The sequence below is a fragment of the Callithrix jacchus genome, chromosome 13, assembly GCF_049354715.1.
Source record: "Callithrix jacchus isolate 240 chromosome 13, calJac240_pri, whole genome shotgun sequence".
NCBI classification, from domain to species: domain Eukaryota; kingdom Metazoa; phylum Chordata; class Mammalia; order Primates; family Cebidae; genus Callithrix; species Callithrix jacchus.
Window position 1 is genome coordinate 44,042,157 of NC_133514.1, and position 19,905 is coordinate 44,062,061.

At 38.8% G+C, this 19,905-nt stretch overlaps 1 protein-coding gene across 3 annotated transcripts in view; it reads right to left on the minus strand.

Annotated features, from left to right (window-relative positions):
• Positions 1 to 495: 495 nt before the first annotated feature.
• Positions 496 to 19,905, minus strand: part of POLB (DNA polymerase beta) — a 33,725-nt gene continuing 14,315 nt past the window's right edge. For 2 of the 3 annotated variants that reach the window (XM_002757004.4, XM_035270439.3), the window contains 9 exons: positions 19,771 to 19,820; positions 16,872 to 16,923; positions 14,139 to 14,193; positions 13,970 to 14,042; positions 10,324 to 10,394; positions 8,997 to 9,083; positions 3,022 to 3,086; positions 2,374 to 2,513; positions 496 to 741 (listed from right to left, as the gene is read on the minus strand). In XM_002757004.4, the coding sequence (XP_002757050.1) occupies positions 647 to 741; positions 2,374 to 2,513; positions 3,022 to 3,086; positions 8,997 to 9,083; positions 10,324 to 10,394; positions 13,970 to 14,042; positions 14,139 to 14,193; positions 16,872 to 16,923; positions 19,771 to 19,820 (688 nt within the window). In that variant the 3' untranslated portion in view covers positions 496 to 646. The remainder of the gene's footprint in view (positions 742 to 2,373; positions 2,514 to 3,021; positions 3,087 to 8,996; positions 9,084 to 10,323; positions 10,395 to 13,969; positions 14,043 to 14,138; positions 14,194 to 16,871; positions 16,924 to 19,770; positions 19,821 to 19,905) is intronic. The other variant, XM_008979399.4, reaches the window with a different exon arrangement.

Consider the following 19,905-nt stretch of genomic DNA (forward strand, 5'->3'; position numbering starts at 1 on the left):
GCTGGAGTGTAGTGGCGCGATCTCAGCTTACTGCAACTTCCACCTCCAAGTTCAAGCAATTTTCCCACCTCAGACTCCTAAGTAGCTGGGATTATAGACATGTGCCACCACTCCCAGCTAGTTTTTGTATTTTTGGTAGAAATGGGGTTTCACCATGTTGGCTAGGCTGGTCTCCAACTGCGGACCTCAGGCTATCCACCTGCCTCAGCCACCCAAAGTGCTGGGATTACAGGCATGAGCCACCGTACCTGGTTTCTAGAAAATCCTGAACAATCTTCCCGAGGCTAGCTTCTGGTTGTACCTTAATTAACCAATTTGTGATCAGTAAGTAGGGGTAACATGGTTTATAGCACAGAGCAGAATATGAGAAAATAAAAACTTCCATTCGAGATCTGCTATCATCTCGTATCTCTCTACCAAACCTATAGTAAAGTATGATCATGAATATGAAAATTAAAACATATTTGCTAAGGAAATAAGAACATCATCATCCAATAACAGTACAAGAGATTTTATTGACTACATTGCAAGCTAAAGCATGAAGAAGAAACGATCATTTAAAAACACCAAAGACCCTTACATAGCAAAGGTTAAGAAATAAATTAAAACTCCTGTTGGGCTTTGTCTGCCAGGGAAGCTACAGGCCTCATTCACTCCGGTCCTTGGGTTCTCGGTATTTCCACTGGATGTAATCAAAGATGTCTTTCTCACTATCCACTGGCAGTGGTTCTCCAGCAACTCCTGCAAGTACAGAGAGAAAAAACTTACTGTAAGAACCAGTTTTGTAATTTAGTTATAGAGGGGTTCAGGATTAAGAGTTGTGTGGGACAGGCTGGGCGCAGTGGCTCACGCCTGTAATCCCAGCACTTTGGGAGGCCAAGGTGGGTGGACCACGAGGTCAAGAGATCGAGACCATACTGGACAACATGGTGAAACCCTGTCTCTACTAAAAATACAAAAATTAGCCGGGCGTGGTGGTGCCTGTGGTCCCGGCTACTTGGGAGGCTGAGGTGGAAGAATCATTTGAACCCGGGAGGCAGAGGTTGCAGTGAGCCGAGACTGGCCACTGCACTCCAGCCTGGCAATAGAGCAAGACTCTGTCTCAAAAAAAAAAAAAAAGAGTTGTGTGGAACTTGCTTTCAAAAGAAAAAAGAAAATGGTAACCAAGTCCCTAAAAATAAAAAAAAAAGACACTGGCTGGGCACGGTGGCTCACACCTGTAATCCCAGCACTTTAGGAGGCTGAGGCAGACAGATAACCTGAGGTCAGGAGTGTGAGACCAGCCTGTCCAACATGGAGAAACCCCATCTCTACTAAACATACAAAATTAGCAGGCATAGTAGCACATTCCTGTAATCCCAGCTACTCGGGAGGCTGAGGCAGGAGAAATGCTTGAACCCAGGAGGCGGAGGTTGCAGTAAGCTGAGATCGCGCCATTGCACTCCATCCTGGACAACAACAGTGAAACTCCGTCTCAAAAAAAAGACACTGACCATGTCTATCCTCTCCCAGGAGCCTGTGCAGGACCTTTGTCTTGTGTGTCACCAGTGCCACAAAAGGGAAACTGGGCATCCCAGCTAGGGCCACTCAAGTCATCCTCACTCATGATTGTCCTCTCTGCTGGAGCCACTATGTATTATATAAAATACTCTAGTGAGTTCCTTTGCAACTCAGTTCTTGGACTAGCAGCACTGGCATTATCTAGAATAAGTTTATCCAGACCATGGTCCACATGCGGCCCAGCATGACTTTCAATGTGGCCCAACACAAATTCGTAAACTTTCTTAAAACACGAGATGTTTTTGTGATTTTTTTTTTTAAAAGCTCATCAGCTATCGTGTTAGTGTATTTTATGTGTGGCCCAAGACAATAATTATTCTTCAAATGTGGCCCAGGGAAGCCAAAAGATTGGAAACCCTTGATTTAGAAGCTTACTAGAAATGCAGAATTTTGAGCCTCACTGCAAGCCCAAGGAATTAGAATCTGAATTTAGTGAGGTCACTGTGTTACTGGTATGCACACTTAATTGTGAGAAGTACTGCCCTTGTTTACCAGAGATGAAAGCTCTTATTTTACACTTTGAGGACAAAATGACAAAAATTCATTCTCTATAGTAAACCACACGGTATACTGTGAAATGTTAACAGGACCCATTAAGCATAGATTCTTTGAAAATTCTTTAAAAGCATGGGACCAAAGATACTGTGAATGCAAAGTGTGTGGCACTGAAAACAATGCTACTTGAGTTCTACACTAACTGGCATAGTTACTAGACGGCTTTTAGGGAAACTACATTTGCTAAACCAAAGTATCTTTGAAAATAACCTTCTCTCCAGATGAGAGATGATCTCTAATACAGACATGGATACTCACCAGTGACTCCCAAGGGACGGATGGTGTACTCATTGATTGTGAAGCCCTTTTCTAGGGCATAAGCCCTCATATTCTTATTGAAAATATCACTCCCAGTGAAATAGAGAACACCACAGTAATACTGATCTTTGGGTATCAACCTAAAAAAAAATGGACAGTAGATACATTTTTTTTTACTATGCATTTAGAGTTTAGCAAATATAGGACTCCTAAAATTAATAAGGAATAAAATACCTAAAATAAGCCTAAGTGGTCTAATAACTTGGAGAAGACTATCATTAGGTAGACTGCTCAAATCACTCCAACCTTGTAATTTGTTTAGGTTTCAGGAAACTTTGTTCTGAAAGAGGTGTGGAGAAATGAAATTGCATTATCACTTATTACAACTAACTTAGCCCAGGCAGGAAATGACTTTTGAGCAGTGGAAGGCATCATGGTGAGGTGCAAATCTAGAGGAAATAAATCAGATTCTGTAGACAGTCATTATTCTTTACATACTTTGGAGCTAAACATTGCATTTGGCAAGAACATATGGCTCTTGAGGGTAAAAGAGGCTCTAGATATAAATGTGAACTCTAACATACAAACAGGGAGAAAACAAGACAAGTTGGAAAAATTAACAGGTCAGCAACGAAGTCTGAACAATACCTGATATCAATTCTTCTGTGTGGATATTCTTTTTCATCATTTTTACTGGGAAGTTGGCAAACACCCTAAAATGAATATTTTAAACAATGTTTAAAGATTTTCTAAACTTAAGGTTTAATTTTAATCAAGTAAAACACAAGGTCATTTTTGTTTTTAGTGTTGGCAGCTCTAGAATTCTGAGCCTTTTAACTGCGCAGCTTCTGTGAGCAATATACTATCACCACCTGTCTATTACGCTTCATGATAATTAGAGAACTACACAAAACGCAAACAAGGATTCTCATTATGAGGATTTGGCCTTTGCATGATTCTAAACAAGAAACTAATCAAAGAAAACACTGAAGAGGAAACACAGAGATCAAGATAAACAGAAGAGAGCAATGTGGAAGAAACAATCATTATGCAGGAAGAAGAAAACAAAAAACAGCTACCAGTAATAGTCTCAGGTAACCAGAGATACTCTATCCATGAAATAAGAATAGAATACTACAGAAATCCCTTGGGGAAAGGTTTAACTCAAAATTTAAAATGATAGGTAGCAGAAGTAAAAGAGTTTGAAATTGAAGACATCTCTCAAACACTACAAGGGAGAAAGACATGAAAAATAAGAAAAATATGAGATAAGAAAATGAGAGGATCACTTTCTTCCTTCTCCATAGGTGAGTTTTCATTATATGTCTACAGTTTCAAACGAAAGTTATCCAAGTCTGTTTTATCTTTTCCCTTTCCGGAAAGATGGGCAAAAAATCTGGACTGGTCAGTAACCCATACATATGTAAAACGAGCTGTAAATACCATCAAATTTCCAATTAAAAGTGTCAAATGCTACATTCTAAGAAAAATACACAAGTGACAAGCTTCTGGTCCCCAAGAGTGGTCAAGTTAACACACATGCCACTAAAAGTCATACTTTTTCACTCAGTAAAATAGGAAAATTAAAATCTAAATTAATTCTTTAGCTGTTCTCATGGAAGAAAGATTTATGAAACACATTTACCTTCAAAATATGAAACCAACCTTCTTAGGCACTAACAAGTTCCAACTCAACTTCTACCTTCAAGTGGATCAGAAGTCATTTCCACCTGGAATTACCAGGAGGTATTACCTGCGGATGCGGATGTCTAGATGCCACAGGGAATGATCTTGTTGTTTGTCACATCAGTAATAGGATTTTATCTCATGGCTTTGTTCCTTTCCTCAAGGCTAATTTTATTTCCTGTACTTTTTTTGAAGTGCTAACGTTAAAGAATTTCTCTGTTTTACTGTAAATTCTTTATTAGATTGAGTGGATTAGCTTTGTTTGGCATTTCATTTAGGCAGCTTCATGCTGAGTATCTGAAATAAAGCCTCTTTCATTTGCTTGGGGTAGCCATGGTATCTCCTATTGTCTCTTGAATTCTTACTGCAGATATTTCACAGAAAATCACCCAAGGCCAAACCTACACAAAATACTGAAATTTAGAATGGCGCTAGCCTTATATAAAACCAACAGTTAAATGCAGAGGAAATTTTTTTTTTCTTCTGAATGTTTTTATATTCACAGGAAGAACAGCTCAATTACCTAAAGACTGTGCCTTGTACAAGATGATCTGGAGAAACCACGGATTTCCTATGGTTTGATTACCATTAGCTTAAAGGAATGTGTGTCTTGAAGATAACTTGAAAAACACATGGATAGGCATACCTTTAAGACTAGTCGGTGGTGATAGCAAGAAGAGGTTTTGCAAAAAACGGGATATGGAATGAGAATGGTTTACTTCACTACATAAGTTGAATTCATTTTGCAGCCAGTTTCCTTTCAGAAGCCTAAAGCTCTTAACTTCTTTGGGTACCTCGCTCATGCTTATTTCCATAGGCTTGCTGCTCGGACTCCTGCCTAGCTACCTCTTCCCTCTGATATCTGCTTAGCCAACTCCCTCTGTCTTTCTCTAAGTCTCATGTTCTCAATGAGGCTGCCTCCAACTACACTATTTTATTTTATTTTTTACTTTTTTTTTGAGACGGAGTTTTGCTCTTGTTACCCAGGCTGGAGTGCAATGGCGCGATCTCGGCTCACCTCAACCTCCGCCTCCTGGGTTCAGGCAATTCTCCTGCCTCAGCCTCCTGAGTAGCTGGGATTACAGGCACGCGCCACCATGCCCAGCTAATTTTTTGTATCTTTTGTATCTAGAGATGGGGTTTCACCATGCTGACCAGGATGGTCTCGATATCTTGACCTCGTGATCCACCCGCCTTGGCCTCCCAAAGTGCTGGGATTACAGGCTTGAGCCACTGTGCCCGGCCCCAACTACACTATTTAATACTGACTCCTGCACTCCCCTCTTCCCTACATTCTGTTTTTCCTTTTTAAAAAATAACACTACCCTAACCTATAATTCACATATTTATGTTCACTGTTAACTATCAGTCCCTTCCCATAATGCTGAAATATGAGTTTTACTTAAATTCATGGATACATCCCAAGCTTTGCGAACAGTGCCTGGAATGTAGGAGATGCTGGTACGGATTTGCTGAGGTGACTGAATACAACTTCCCGCCCTGGGGGAGCTCACTTTCCTCATCTCGTTCTCCTTTCATGTTGCGATCCTCTCTCTCTATCCCTTCTTCTGTGTCCCAACCTAATCCTTACCAGGTCACCTCCTCTCCAGACCCATTTCCACACAGATGATATCTTATATTTGTGCAGCTCTCTTTGTGCAACTCTTAGAAGATCCAGTATCTCTGAAATTGTGCAACTTCTTATTTGTACATCAAATATTTGCACAAATTCTTCAAAGTTTCCACATATACTATTAAACTTTGATCTGCATAATGGTCTTCTGACGTAGGGCAAATATCAACTTTAAAGGTAAAACTCAGAGGCCTTCTAGAAGTAAATCCACCTCCCCAATGCCACACAGTAATGGAGCCAGAAGAAGATCCCCTATCTTCTGTATCCAAATCTATTTTTCTACAATGAAAGATACAAACCATCTCTTAACTGTCTCCAAAATTGACTTGAAAATTGACCTAGCGTGCTTCTCTTCCTAACAATGATTACAAATGTCAAAATAGCACACTCAAATATGGTATTTTTTAAGTTCCAGGGAATAAGAACCACAGGTATAACATCCGAACTTTGTCAAAAACCACCTGCTAAGATGGATTCCTATATGGCAACATAAAGGCCTTAGTTTCTTGTTCTTATTGTCACCTGAGTCTTCTATACTTTCAAAACAAATAAACAAAGGCAGTCTTCTTGTTTTTAACTGGAAATACGTCTGGGGGATGCCTTTCCTGGCAATACTTCTAGATGTGCTGCCAGATACATGACTGCAAGACTGGAAGGCAAGATAGGGCATGGTTCCTACAATCCCAGCTCTATCCTACAATGGGTGGGTGGCTTAGTCTTTTCTGTGGCACATGTACAGTGAGATGTGAACTGCCCTAATCTCTAACTTCCAGGCAAAGGGTTTCCTTTCTTTGATTGAGCAACTACTGGGATAATCCAAGTCCACCACTATCAACAAGATCACACAGACTTGGCTACCCACCTTTCCTTTTCAGGTTACACCCAGCCCACTAGCTTATACTTTTTCCTTGTTTTTCTTTTTTTTTTTTTTGAGAGGGAGTCTTGTTCTGTTGCCTAGGCTGAATGGAGCCCAGTGGCAAGATCTCAGCTCACTGCAACCACTGACTTTCACAGAGATGATACTGGAGGAAGAGATTTAGGCCAGAGAGGTCCCAAGAACATACCCAGACATAGCAAGACACTTTTCTACTGTGCAAAACATCCAACTTGTCTAGTAGATATTGTTTTTAGTATTTTATCTGACTGAACATTCCTTAAATTTAAGATTCATGCACATTCATTTTGAGTGAATTAAAATCCATCTTAATATGAAAAGGCTGTTCATGGGGCATACACAAGCCTTATTTTTAATACCATCTCATGTATGTATATACTTTCGGGCACAGAGTAAGACTTCAAAACCTGACAGAGTCAAGAGAACAAATCAGAGATGTAATTTCCAAAGACTGACTAGAACCTTCACTTTAATCTTTCCAAAGTTCATTTGGAAGCATTGTTAAAGTGTGACCAGCTTAGAAAATACACTTTCACAGCCGACTTATATCACCATGTTGAACTTAATGATATGATTTTATGTACGTGTGTGGGTTAAACATACACAACACATAATTTACCATCTATTTTTTTTTTCTTTTTTGAGATTGGGTCTTGCTCTGTCACCCACACTAGAGTGCAGTGGTGCAATCATGGCTCACTATAACCTCAAACTCCTGGGCTCAAGCCATTCTCCCACCTTAGCCTCCCAAGTCTCTGGGATTATAGATGTGAGCCACTGGGCCTGACTACTATCTTAACGATTTTTAAATATAGCATTCTGTGGTATTAAGTACCTTCACATTGTTGTACAACCATCACCACCATCCAGCTCCAGAACATTTCATCCTCCCCAACTGAAACTCTGTGCCATTTAAACACAAACTCCCTGTTACTCTCTCCTTTCAGACCCTGGCAAACACCCCTCTACTTTCTGAACAAGATGATAATTTAATTATCTTTCTCAACTATATTCTACTTTTGGCTAAAAGTCTTGTCAAACCTATACACTCAGACTTAGTAACTGTAGCATGTCCACTCTCCAAAAAGCACAGTGTTTTTCCTTTTAGTCATATAACCTAGGAAAAGTAGAACATGGAGAAAAATGGACTCAAATGACGTATATAAGTGACCAGAACACTTAATGACACCTTAGAAAAGAAGTAAGAGGCCAGGCACAACGGCTCATGCATGTAATCCTAGCACTTTGCGAGGCCAAGGAGTGTGGATCACTTGAGCTGAGGAACTTAAGACCAGTCTGGGCAATATGGTGAAACCCCATCTCTACAAAAAAATACAAAAATTAGCTGGGCATGGTGGTGCACAACTATAGTCCCAGCTACTCAGGAGGCTGAGATGAGAAGATTGCTTGAACCCTGGAGGTTGAGGCTGCAGTAAGCCATGTTTTCACCACTGCACTACAGCTTAGGTGACAAAGACCTTGTCTCCAAAAAAAAAAAAATTAGTAAGAATCTTAATTCTAAGCTTGGCATGGTGGCTCATGCCTGTGATCCCAGCACTTTGGGAGGCCACGGCAGGCAGATCACCTGAGGACAGGTGTTTAGGACCAGCCTGGCCAACACAGTGAAACCTGGTCTGTAATAAAAATAAAAAAATTAGCTGGGCGTGGTAGCGGGAGCCTGAAATCCCACTACTCCAGAGGCTGAGACAGGAGAATCAGTGGAACCTGGGTGGCAGAGGTTGCAGTGAGCTGAGATCACCCCACTACACTCAAGCCTGGGTGATAAGAGTGAAACTCTATCTCAAAACAAATAAACAAAATCTTAATTTTAGATTTCTATCTGCCTTCCTGTTGGTGTTCATATAGGACCATTTATTAATCATTTTTAATCTACTAGCCATTCATCTTGAATTATTAAGTCTTAATTCCTCCCTAATCAACTTCCCTCATTATCATTCCATGTAACATGTTTCTTCCCCTGAGTGTTCTATCACAGACCCTGATGACTTTTCTTTCTTTGGTATTGAAATAGATTAATACTTTTCAATCAAATCTAACTTAACTTACTGAAGAATTCTGAGTCAGAGAATATGAGAACCATTTGCAATTTTAGGGAAAAACTTACTTTGTATCAAAATCATTACTGATACTTTCAAAAAGCAATTATGCCTAATTAACTATTATGATAACATAGGTTATTTACAAGTAGAGAATTAAAAGAAAATTCTTTCCTAAAATATTCTGAGTAGTTATGAAAATCAGGCATCCTGCTGATTATTTTTCTTTCAGGTCTCATGGATGTCTATTTGTTGACTGTAATTCAAAGCTACCATGAAGTCATACACTCAGAATGGTTATTGAACAGTCTCCAAGGTTTTTTCAGATGTGCTAACTCTAACAAGTACTTACCATGAACTTTGTCTCACCCTTCGACAGGGTATCTGTGATAAAATGTACTTTTTGTAACTGCTCCACAACCTGATGTAATAATTTTGGCTGTAGAATCATAATTTGGGAATAAGAAAAAGAGTAATTACTTTGTAATGGCAAGAAAACATTTAACAATATTTTTAGAGACAGAGTCTTGCTATATTGCACAGGATGGAGATTGTGCTATTCACAGGTACAGTCATGGCAAACAATAGCCTTGAACTCCTGGACCTAAGTGATCCTCCCACCTCAGCGTCCAGAGTACCAGGAACGACATCTCGCCTGGCTAAGAAAACCTTTTTTTTTTTTTTTTTGGCAAGGAATCGAACCTGGCAAGAAAACATTTTTAACATGAGTTTTCTAACCCCTTATTTGTGGAGAAATCTCTATGCTTTTAATGTTCCGAGCAAGCCCCTTTTCCCTCCAATTGAAAATTCATCTTATCAAATAAAACATATTTTTAGAAACCACTGTTTAAGATACTACGATTGTTAAAACAATTATTAGTTGTGTTTATCTGTTTCCTTAAATCAAAGAGTTTTGCTGTTCTTGAAATGGCTCTTGGGAAAAAAATCAGTCAAAGAGTCAGCTGTTTCATCTTTCAAAGGCATATGTTCTCAAATAAAAAATGTTTTGCCTTTGCAGGTTTTCTAATAGAAGTAAGGTTTCCCAATATTCCATTTTTTAAGAGAAAATATTCCTTTAATGCAAACCCGATTATAGTATTTCTGAAGTATTTATGACTGACAGTAAATCATTCTAAAACTATTATATTAAACATCATCTCTTTCGGCCGGGCAAGGTGGCTCACACCTGATTTGGCACTTTGGGAGGCCAAAGCAGGCAGATCACAAGGTCAGGAGTTCGAGACCAGCCTGGCCAATATGGTAAAACCCTGTCTCTACTAAAAATACAAAAGTTAGCTGGGCATAGTGGTAGGCACCTGTAGTCCCAGCTACTCAGGAAGCTGAGGCAAGAGAATCACTTGAACCCAGGAGGCAGAGGTTGCAGTGAGCTGAGATTATGCCACTGCACTCCAGCCTGGGAAACAGAGTGAGAATCCGTCTCAAAAAAAAATGTCATCTCTTTCAAATGTCAGACTGTCCTTTGAGCTCCTCACGAAGAGCAATAGGTATCCCTTTTGAGAACTTTGCCTTTCACAGAATTCAATCAGTACAAAGCTCTTCAGCAGATTTTTCAGGAAGGCGAAAACAAAACTTATTCTGAAAATATGCAACTATCATTTAAAAAGTGAAATACAGCATTGTGTTAAGACTGACTGCATTGATTACAAACTCTGAGGTACCTGTTTGGTTGATTCTGAAGTGAAGCTTGGATGGGTCAGGAGAACATCCATGTCACCACTGGACTCTGCACCTGTGATGATAGAAAACACATATGAGATTGTCCACATAAATCTATCAATTGGGCAAATGGAACCAAGCTGATGACACACACAGAAGAGCCTTACTTCTTACAGCCTAACTTTATATTTCACTGTGCTTCACAGTCAGAATTAGTTAAAAGATTTCAATTTTCTGTCCAACTATTCAGGTGTATTGATGTAGACAGCAGAATCTGTGATGACAACAGTAATCGGCATTAGATATACATTGCATACAACGGGTTAATGTGTTAAAAATGCACCTAAGTAACTACTCACTAATGAATTAAAACAATACTTTAAAAAACACCTACGAACAATTCTATTTGTAAAAGTCTCAAATTAAACAATATACTCTAACTCTACAAAGGATAATCAGAAAACACATTTTGGCCGGGCACGGTGGCTCATGCCTATAATCCCAGCACTTTGGGAGGCTGAGGTCAGAAGATCACTGAGCCCAAGAGTTCGAGACCAACCCAGTCAACATAGAGAGACCCAGGCTCTTTCTCTCTCTCTTTTTTTTTTTTAAAGAAAACTCATTTCAATTCTTATAACTGAACTGAATTAATAAATTTATTACTATAATGGTATCATGGATAAGAACAGCACTTTATAATGATTTAGGTTTTGGTCTTGATCTATACTCTATAACCACATAGCTTTAGGCAAGTTATATACAGCTATTTAAACCTTTCTTTTACTACATTCTATAAAATTATGCCTCCACTTAGATGGAATTTTTTTCATTTTACTTTTTTTTTCAGTGTTGCAAATGAGGACTCTTCATTCCTCCAGACCTCAGTTTCCTTATATGTGAACTACTAAAAACTACTTCATATGCTATTGTGTAAGTAAGTAAGAACATATGTAAAAACATCCACTCCAGTGCCTGGCATATAGCATAAAATAATCCAATCTCTCCCCTCGATTTCATTTTGGTGAGTACAATATAGGCCAAACATACTTTTGGTGACTAAAGATCTTGTAGTGTCTTTGTGATCCTCCCACTTTTGGCCTCCCAAAATGCTGAGATTAAAAGCATGAGCCACAGCACCTTAACCAAATATTTAAATATAAAGAAGACTAGGTCGGGCACAGTGGCTCATGCCTGTAGTCCTAGCACTTTGGGAGGACAAAGTTGGTCGATCTCTTGAGGTCAGGAATTCAAGACCAGCCTGGACAACATGGTGAAACCCCTTTTCTACTAAAAAACAAATACAAAAATTAGCCTGGTATTGTAGTGTATTCCTGTAATTTCAGCTGCTCAGGAGGTTGAGGCAGAAGAATTGCTTGAACCCAGGAGGCAGAGGTTGCAGTGAGCCAAAACTGCACCACCGTACTCCAGCCTGTGTGACAGAGCGAAACTCCATCGCAAAAAATAAGAACAAAACTAGACTCAGTGTGTACTGTACATACTTGGAAGCTATTTTAATAAAGAAAATTATATTGTCTTCTCTTCTTCTCACTTCCTTCTCCTAAAAGCTGCATGTCTTTCACTATCCACTAACAAAAATGTTTCACTTTATTTAAAAAAATCAAACACAAACTGTATGAGCAAAAGAAGAGAAACAACCCAAGGGTCCATTAATAGGGGACTGGATAAATAAATGAGTATGATACATGTATACAACTGAATGTTATGCAGCTACAAAAAAAATAAGGGGCCAGGCACGGTGGCTTATGGCTGTAATCTCAGCACGTTGGGAGGCTGAGATGGGTGGACCACTTGAGCCCAGGAGTTTGAGACCAGCCCAGGCAACATAATGAAACCACATCTCTACCAAAAATAAAAAAAAATAGCCAGGGATTGTGGCATGTGCCTGTGGTCCCAGCTACTCTAGAGGTTTAAGTGGGAGGATCACTTCAGCCCAGGAGGCACAGGTTGCGGTGAGCCGAGATCACGCCACTATACTCCAGCCTGGACAACAGGGCGAGACCCCATCTCAAAAAAATAAATAAGAAAGTTTTCTATATATTGATATGGAAAAATCTCCAGGATGTACTTTTAAGTGAAAAAAGCAAAGTATAGTATTGTATATATATTATATTACTTTATGAAAGAAAGGGAGGAAAATGAAGTCAAGATGGTATACTAACATTTAGTTGTATTTTCATGAAGAAACACTGCAAGAATCCACAGGAAAGTGGTTTTTAATGGGACAGTAGTAGGAGGGAGCACACAGAGCAAGTGAGATGACTTACAGTATACCTTTTTATATGAAAGCATGTAACCATACAATATACCCCAAAAAAGTAAAAATAGAAATAAATCAATCCAGGAGGGTTGTCATAGCCAACAGAACATGCATTTGGCTTGCTGTGCCTCCAAATCTACATTTTGAAAATAGAGAATCCCAGCTCCCACCCAAGGAGATTCTTAATTAGTAGATTTGTAGCAGGCTAAAACGTGTATTTTTTTCTTTTTGTTTAAGTCGTAGGTATTTCTGATGCAGACTACTTGAACAACTGGTTAACTTCATTTCTCTCATTTTGCAAGTATGGAATCCAAGACCAGGAGAGACATAATAGTGGTAGATTCGGCCTCAGACCCCAGGTCTTTTGGCCCCAGTCCGACATTCTTTCTATTGATCAGTGAGTATGGATTGAGTTTTCTCTCTCCAACTCCAGATTCTTGCAGCAGCTACCCAGAGTATTTCTGATAGGCTGTCACCTACTTCCCAGACAAAACTCCATAGGTGGCCAAAGATTCAGTTCAGGTATCTACTCTGAAATGTTTTAAATAAGGTTCTTCTATTCCAATTTAAAAAGTTAATATTTTTAAGCATATCTGAGCTTTTCAAAATTTTAAACCACAAGATACCAGGATTGCGTGGTTCTTAGTTTGCTCACATTCACATACTACGTAGAACTCTTCTGAAGAACTCGGTTGTTATGAGAACTGGTTTTGAACTGGTACTTCTAAGACATCATTCTTAGCTCTATTACAGAAAACTTGGGCAGGTGGGCATGGTGGCTCACACCTGTAATCCCAGTACTTTGGGAGGCCAAGGTGGGTGGATCACAAGGTCAAGAGATGGAGACCATCCTGGCAACATGGCAAAACCCCATCTCTACTAAAAATACAAAAATTAGCTGGGCGTGGCGGTGCATGTCTATAGTCCCAGCTACTTGGGAGGTTGAGGTAGGAGAATCTCTTGAACCCAGAAGGCAGAGGTTGCAGTGAGCCAAGATCACACTCTAGCCTGGAGACAGAGTGAGACTCTGTCTCAAAAAAAAAACCTTGAAAAATAAGAAAGGTAAATAAACAAAACTACCCACAACTTCACAATTATCTAGCTAGACAACCATTACTAGCGTTTCGATATACTTAAATCCATTTAATAAATTTTGTTATAACTAGTCATTAAGATATCATCCTGTACTAAAATCAGGATGAATTTCCCCTAGTTACATATTCCCATCTACAAATAAATACCTTTAACTAATAGGTCTTAGTGAGTCTATAAAGTACCACAAATTACATCTTTTTAATCCAAGTTCTTAACATACATTAGGCAATTTTAACATCAGGGCATAAATAACCCAAGATTAGGAAGCAGGTTACCTCTTCTGAAACTGCCACAGACTGTAGCAATGTATTCAGAATCCACTTTTTTAACTTCATTTAGTACAATATCCTAATAGAAGAAAAATTAAGTCAGTATTCCCAAAATGGCTTTTCACCAAGTGACACTCTCAATTCTAATCAAAGAATATAATTTGATACATCTTACTTGCATTTGTAACATCTCTTCACGAGGTATTCTTTTTTCAAAGTCCCCAAAATATCTATAAAGACAAAATAAGTAGACAAAAGATTTTTGTAAAATTTATTCAGTGCTGGCTATATAGCAGGTCATTTTTTTTTTTTTTTTTTTGAGACTGAGTCTTGCTCTGTCACCTAGGCTAGAGCGCAATGGTGCAATCTTGGCTTACTGCAACCTCCACTTCCTGGGTTTAAGTGATTCTCCTGCCTTAGCCTCCCAAGTAGCTGCGATTACAGGCACGTGCCACCACACCCAGCTAATTTTTGTATTTTTAGTAGACACGGGGTTTTACCATTTTGGTCAGGCTGGTCTCGAACTCCTGACCTTGTGATCTGCCCACCTCGGCCTCTCAAAGTGCTGGGATTACAGGTGTGAACCACAGCGCCCAACCAATTTTTGTAAAATTTAAATCTCCTTAAAAATTAAATTGCCTCGGCTGGGCACTGTAGCTCACACCTGTAGTCCCAGCACTTTGGGAGGCCAAGGCTGGCAGATCACGAGGTCAGGAGATCGAGACCATCCTGGCTAACCTTGTCTCTACTAAAAATACAAAATTTAGCTGGGCATGGTGGCATGCGCCTAGTCTCAGCTACTTGGGAGGCTGATGTAGGAGAATCGCTTGAACCTGGTAGGCGAAGGTTGCAGTGAGTCAAGATTGTGCCATTGCACTCCAGCCTGGGTGACAGAATACGACTCTGTCTCAAAAAATAATAATAATAATAATTAAATTGCCTCTTATAACAATTGTTCATGTCATACCAGCAGATCATTCTCATGAATCAAGGCTAGAATGAATTCACTTAGACTATAACAGCAAAATTGGGAGTAGGGTAAATGGGGGAAGGTTTATTCCTAAATTGGATCAAAATCCTTAAGTGTCATTCTTCGTAATATTCCAAAGACCCCATCTAAACTCATTTGTAAATAAGCTACATATTCATGTAACAAGTAGTAAATAAATATATTTAAGTTAGGGCATATTTTCAAAGTAGACTACTCTCTACTGACAAGGCAAGGGGTTACAGTGTACCATTCTTACATCCTGCAAAATTGTATTTTCAAATACTATCTTGCAACATGGATGAACTCAGGCAACAATATGCTAAGTGAAAGAAGTCAGTCACAAAAGACACATATTGTGTGACTTCAGTTACATTAAATGCCCAGAATAGACAAATCCGTAGAGACCGAAAGTAGATGAGTAGTTGACCAGGTCTCAGGTGCGGGTAGGGGAGGCGATAGGGGAGTGACTGGTAATAGGTACAGGGTTCTTTTTGAGATAACAAAAATATCCTAAAACTGACTGTAGTATGGTTGCACAACTTTGTGAATATATTAAAAGTCACTGAATTGTATATTTTAAGAGTTGTACAAAATACTAAAAGTCACTGATTTGTATATTTTAAATGGATAGCTTATAGGACATATGAATTACTAAAAGTCATTGGATTGTGTATTTTAAATAGATGATTATAGGATGTATGAATTACATCTCAATAAGGCTGTTAGAGTGTATTAACTAAGTGTGAAACAACGTCTAAGCATATGCTTCAGCATGTTGAAGCGCTTGTTCAGACAATTCTTAACCAAACCAGTTCTTCAAAAGACCTCCATTTACTACAGAAATGCCAGGAAAGCAAGAACCATACCATCCTGGTCTCTTTCTGGCTCAAGATTTTGGAATGGTAGTATAAGTTCAAAATACTATGGCAGGCTGGGTGCGGTGGCTGATGCCTGTAATCCCAGCATGTTGGGAGGCTGAGGTGGATGGATCAACAGGTCAGGAGTTCGAGACCTGCCTGACTAACATGGTGAAACCCCATTTCCACTAAAAATACAAAAATTAGCTGGGTGTGGAGGCGCATGCCTGTAATCCCAGTTACTCAGGAGGCTGAGGCAGGAGAGACACTTGAACCTGGGAGGAAGAGGTTGCAGTGAGCCAAGATCATGCCACTGCACTCCAGCCTGGGCAACAGAGTGAGACTCCATCTCAAAAAAAAAATAATTATTATGATAAAGCATCAACAGGAAAATTCAAAAGGTTATTAGGACCGATTCACCACCAACACTATAAAATGCCAGAAGAGATACATAGAGTGCTTATGTATTGTAACTATAAATAATTAGAAAGCATGCTTATGTATTATAACTATAAATAATTAGAAAGCAGGTTCCCAAAGTATATCTGGCACACAAAACAATTATTGATGCTGATATAGAAACATGCCTACTAGTTATTCCTGTATGGTTATTTAGGTGTGAGGTTTTTCCTTTTTTTTAAATTTAGTTTTCCACAGTCATGTCCTATTTTCAGGTAGATTATAAACTCCTTAAAATCTACACTGAACCTCTGTATCTTTACCCCAGACCTAGTGCAGTGCTTTGTACAATGTGAGCATAAAATAAACACCTGCTGATTGGCTGATACACTCAGTCCTAGATATTTTAAAAGGAAGTTCCCTGTTAAAGTTAAAAAAAAAAATTAGAGAAATCCTTAAAACAAATAAACTAGAAAGCAAAAGCGAAAGCACTGTGTGAACACAGGCAGATACTCTACAAATTCCACAAATCTTAGCACTTCTGAATAGAAAAATGGTTGTGATTTAGCTAAGTTTGAAGAGTCCTTGTGATGTATAAAAGAATGTCTATAAACATTTTACTTTTATATCTCAAGAATCAAAAGAAAATTTGCTGTCTTACTTCAGCCCAATTCGCTGATGATGGTTCAATTTATCTTCATTTTTTCTGAGATCTGTATAGAAGATAAATAAAGTTGATATGTTAATTCAAATGCTTTTGGGGGAAAATGCTAAACTCAATGACCCTTTTTACAAAGAACCACCTGGGGGACAAATACACTGAAATGTCTGAAACACAATGAGACAAAAATTTCAGATATGAAGAGCTAGATATAAATGACTCTTCAAATCAACGTAGTAAAACCTAAAGGCTGATTTCATGGTCCTTTTTATTTACTGAACAAAATTTTAACTAGAGTTATATAATAAAATAGTATATAAAACATAATGGAATCAGGCCAGGCACAATGGCTCACGCTGGTAATCTCAGCACTTTGGGAGGCCGAGGTAGGTGGATCACCTGAAGTCAGGAGTTCAAGACCAGCCTGGCCAACATGGTGAAACCCCATCTCTACTAAAAATGCAAAAAATTAGCCAGGTGTGGTGGTGCGCCCCTGTAATCCCAGCTACTCGGGAGGCTGGGACAAGAGAATCACTTGAATCTGGGAGGCAGAAACTGCAGTGAGCCAAGATCATGGCATTGCACTTCAGCCTGGGTGACAGAGTGAGACATCATCTCAAAAAACAAAAACAAAAACAAACAAAAAAACCAGAATCACATCAAATTTTACTGACTATAGCAAAAAACAACCTTATAAGAACCAATATGGTTTAATTTATTGTTAAGAGCAGTAACCACAACTTCTAAATGTTTTCTGATTAACTAGGTTTATTTATATTGTTCATTTGTTCATGCACTCTTTCATTCCATTAGTACAGAGTACTAGATCTGTGCAGGCATTGTGCTAAAAATCCTGTTGAAAGGAAAACTATTACTATATCTTCATTTTTTTAACTTAAAAATTGTCAGAACATCACATATTAAGTGTAAAAAGTGACTTAGTTCCATTCAGGTGTTCCTTTACTAGGTATGAGTCCAGCTGTGAGCCTCGTTAAAGAAATAGCAAGGGGGAAGGGGGAGGAGGAAAAAAAGAAATAGCAAGATAAGCACGCTTCAAAAGCAATGCCTATAAGCCCCCTTATATTCACAAATACACACATTCCCTCTGGAGATATAAATTGCAGAAAAATAAGCATCTTTATGGAACATAAACCAATTGATATTTCCTATGGTTGTGTGCACACAGAAAATGCTAAAGTATATGACTAAACCTGAAGTGGAAATACTGAGTGTATTATATAGATATATATAGTTATAGATATCGATAGTTATATTACATATCTGTGAATTTTGAAATATAAAAAACAGAACAGCAGATCCTTGACACTCCCAAGAGATGCAACTCATTACCTCCAAGAAAACCACAGATTCATGACCCCTTTAGCCAATCATTTTTCTCATATAAGCTGTCTACACCACAAGCAGCAAAGTATAAACCCTCTAGAGATGCACATGTAGAGTTTATTCTCTAGCAATGTGGCTCATACAAATTCTTAACTTAGTACTATTACTAATCATGCCACATAAGAGTTGGTTACCATTTTTAAGTAGTACTTACTATGTACCAAGCACTCCGCTAACTGCTTTACATGTATTGTTGCATTTAATCATATGAAGCGCAAATACCCATTTTGTAGGTGTGAAACTGAAGCAACACGGTCATCCCACTCTAATAAAGCAGTGGAGATGGGATTCAAAGCCAGGTCAGTCTCCAAAACCTGCCTACCTAAACACTGGGCTGCCTGCAAAAAGCTGAACTCACAAATACGGAATCCGAAATACCATGGATACGCTGTAATGAATTTGTATGTCTATATATACCCAGGAAAAGCATAAAGAGATGCTAAAGCATTTTACATGGAATTACATGTAAAGGATTACTATAGGAAAACATTTTATAATTACTTGTTAGGCTCTATTTTTATCACTTCTTTGAAAGCAAAAATTTCTTTAATAAGCATTACATTCATGCCTGTAATCCCAGCACTCTGGAAGGCCAAGGCAAGCGGATTGCCTGAGCTCAGTTCACAACCAGCCTGGGCAACATGGTGAAACCCGGTCTCTACTAAAATACAAAAAAAAAATTAGTCGGGTGTGGTGGTGAGTGCCAGTAGTCCCAGCTACTCGGGAGGCTGAGGCAGGAGAATTGCTTGAACCCGGGAGGCGGAGGTTGCAGTGAGCCAAGATCGCACCTCTGCACTCCAGCCTAGGTGACAGAGCAAAACTGTCTCAAAAAAATTAAAAAAAAAAATTTTTTTTTAAATTACCATTACAAATCTCTTACAGAATCTTTCTCAATAATATATAACTTAGCTTTTAATCTGATGTAAGACTTTATTGCCTAAAATTTTATTAAAGAAACAAAAGCAATTTAGATATTTGAAAAATCTTCAAATGATAATTATTTCGTTGCTTTTAAGCCAAGAGGTTGGTTGTTGTTCATCTTCTTTTTTTTTTTTTTTGAGATGGAGTTGTACTCCATCCTGGGCGATAGAGTAAGACTCTGTCTCGAGGGTTCAAGCATTCTCCTGCCTCAGCCTCCCAAGTAGCTGTGATTGCAGGCACCCACCATGACGCAGTTTCGCCATTTGGCCAGGCTGGTTGTGAATTCCTGACCTCAAGTGATCTCCCCGCCATAACCTCCCAAAGTGCTGGGATTACAGGCTTGAGCCACCATGCCCGGTACTGGGTCTTGGTCTTCTTAGTTTTCTCTGAGTTATTTACAAACCTAAAAATGTTTATGATGGTAATATAAACTATACCCTATATCTATTCTACTAGAGAGTTAAAAAGAAAATCTTATCATTCGTATCTACCAATTGAGAATGTGTTTTTCAAGCTGAAGTTTGTTAGAGTGTTAATGGTCCTTCTGGAATTAATGATCTACAGTCATACTCACCTTCTAGTGTTTTAATTCCTTCATCTACAAACTTCCTTGCAGCAGATGGACTACAAAAAGAAAAGCATTATCTCAATATTGGGGGAAACTTGGGATACTTGTAACAACCCTGTCTTAATAGTAAGAAGAGTTGCT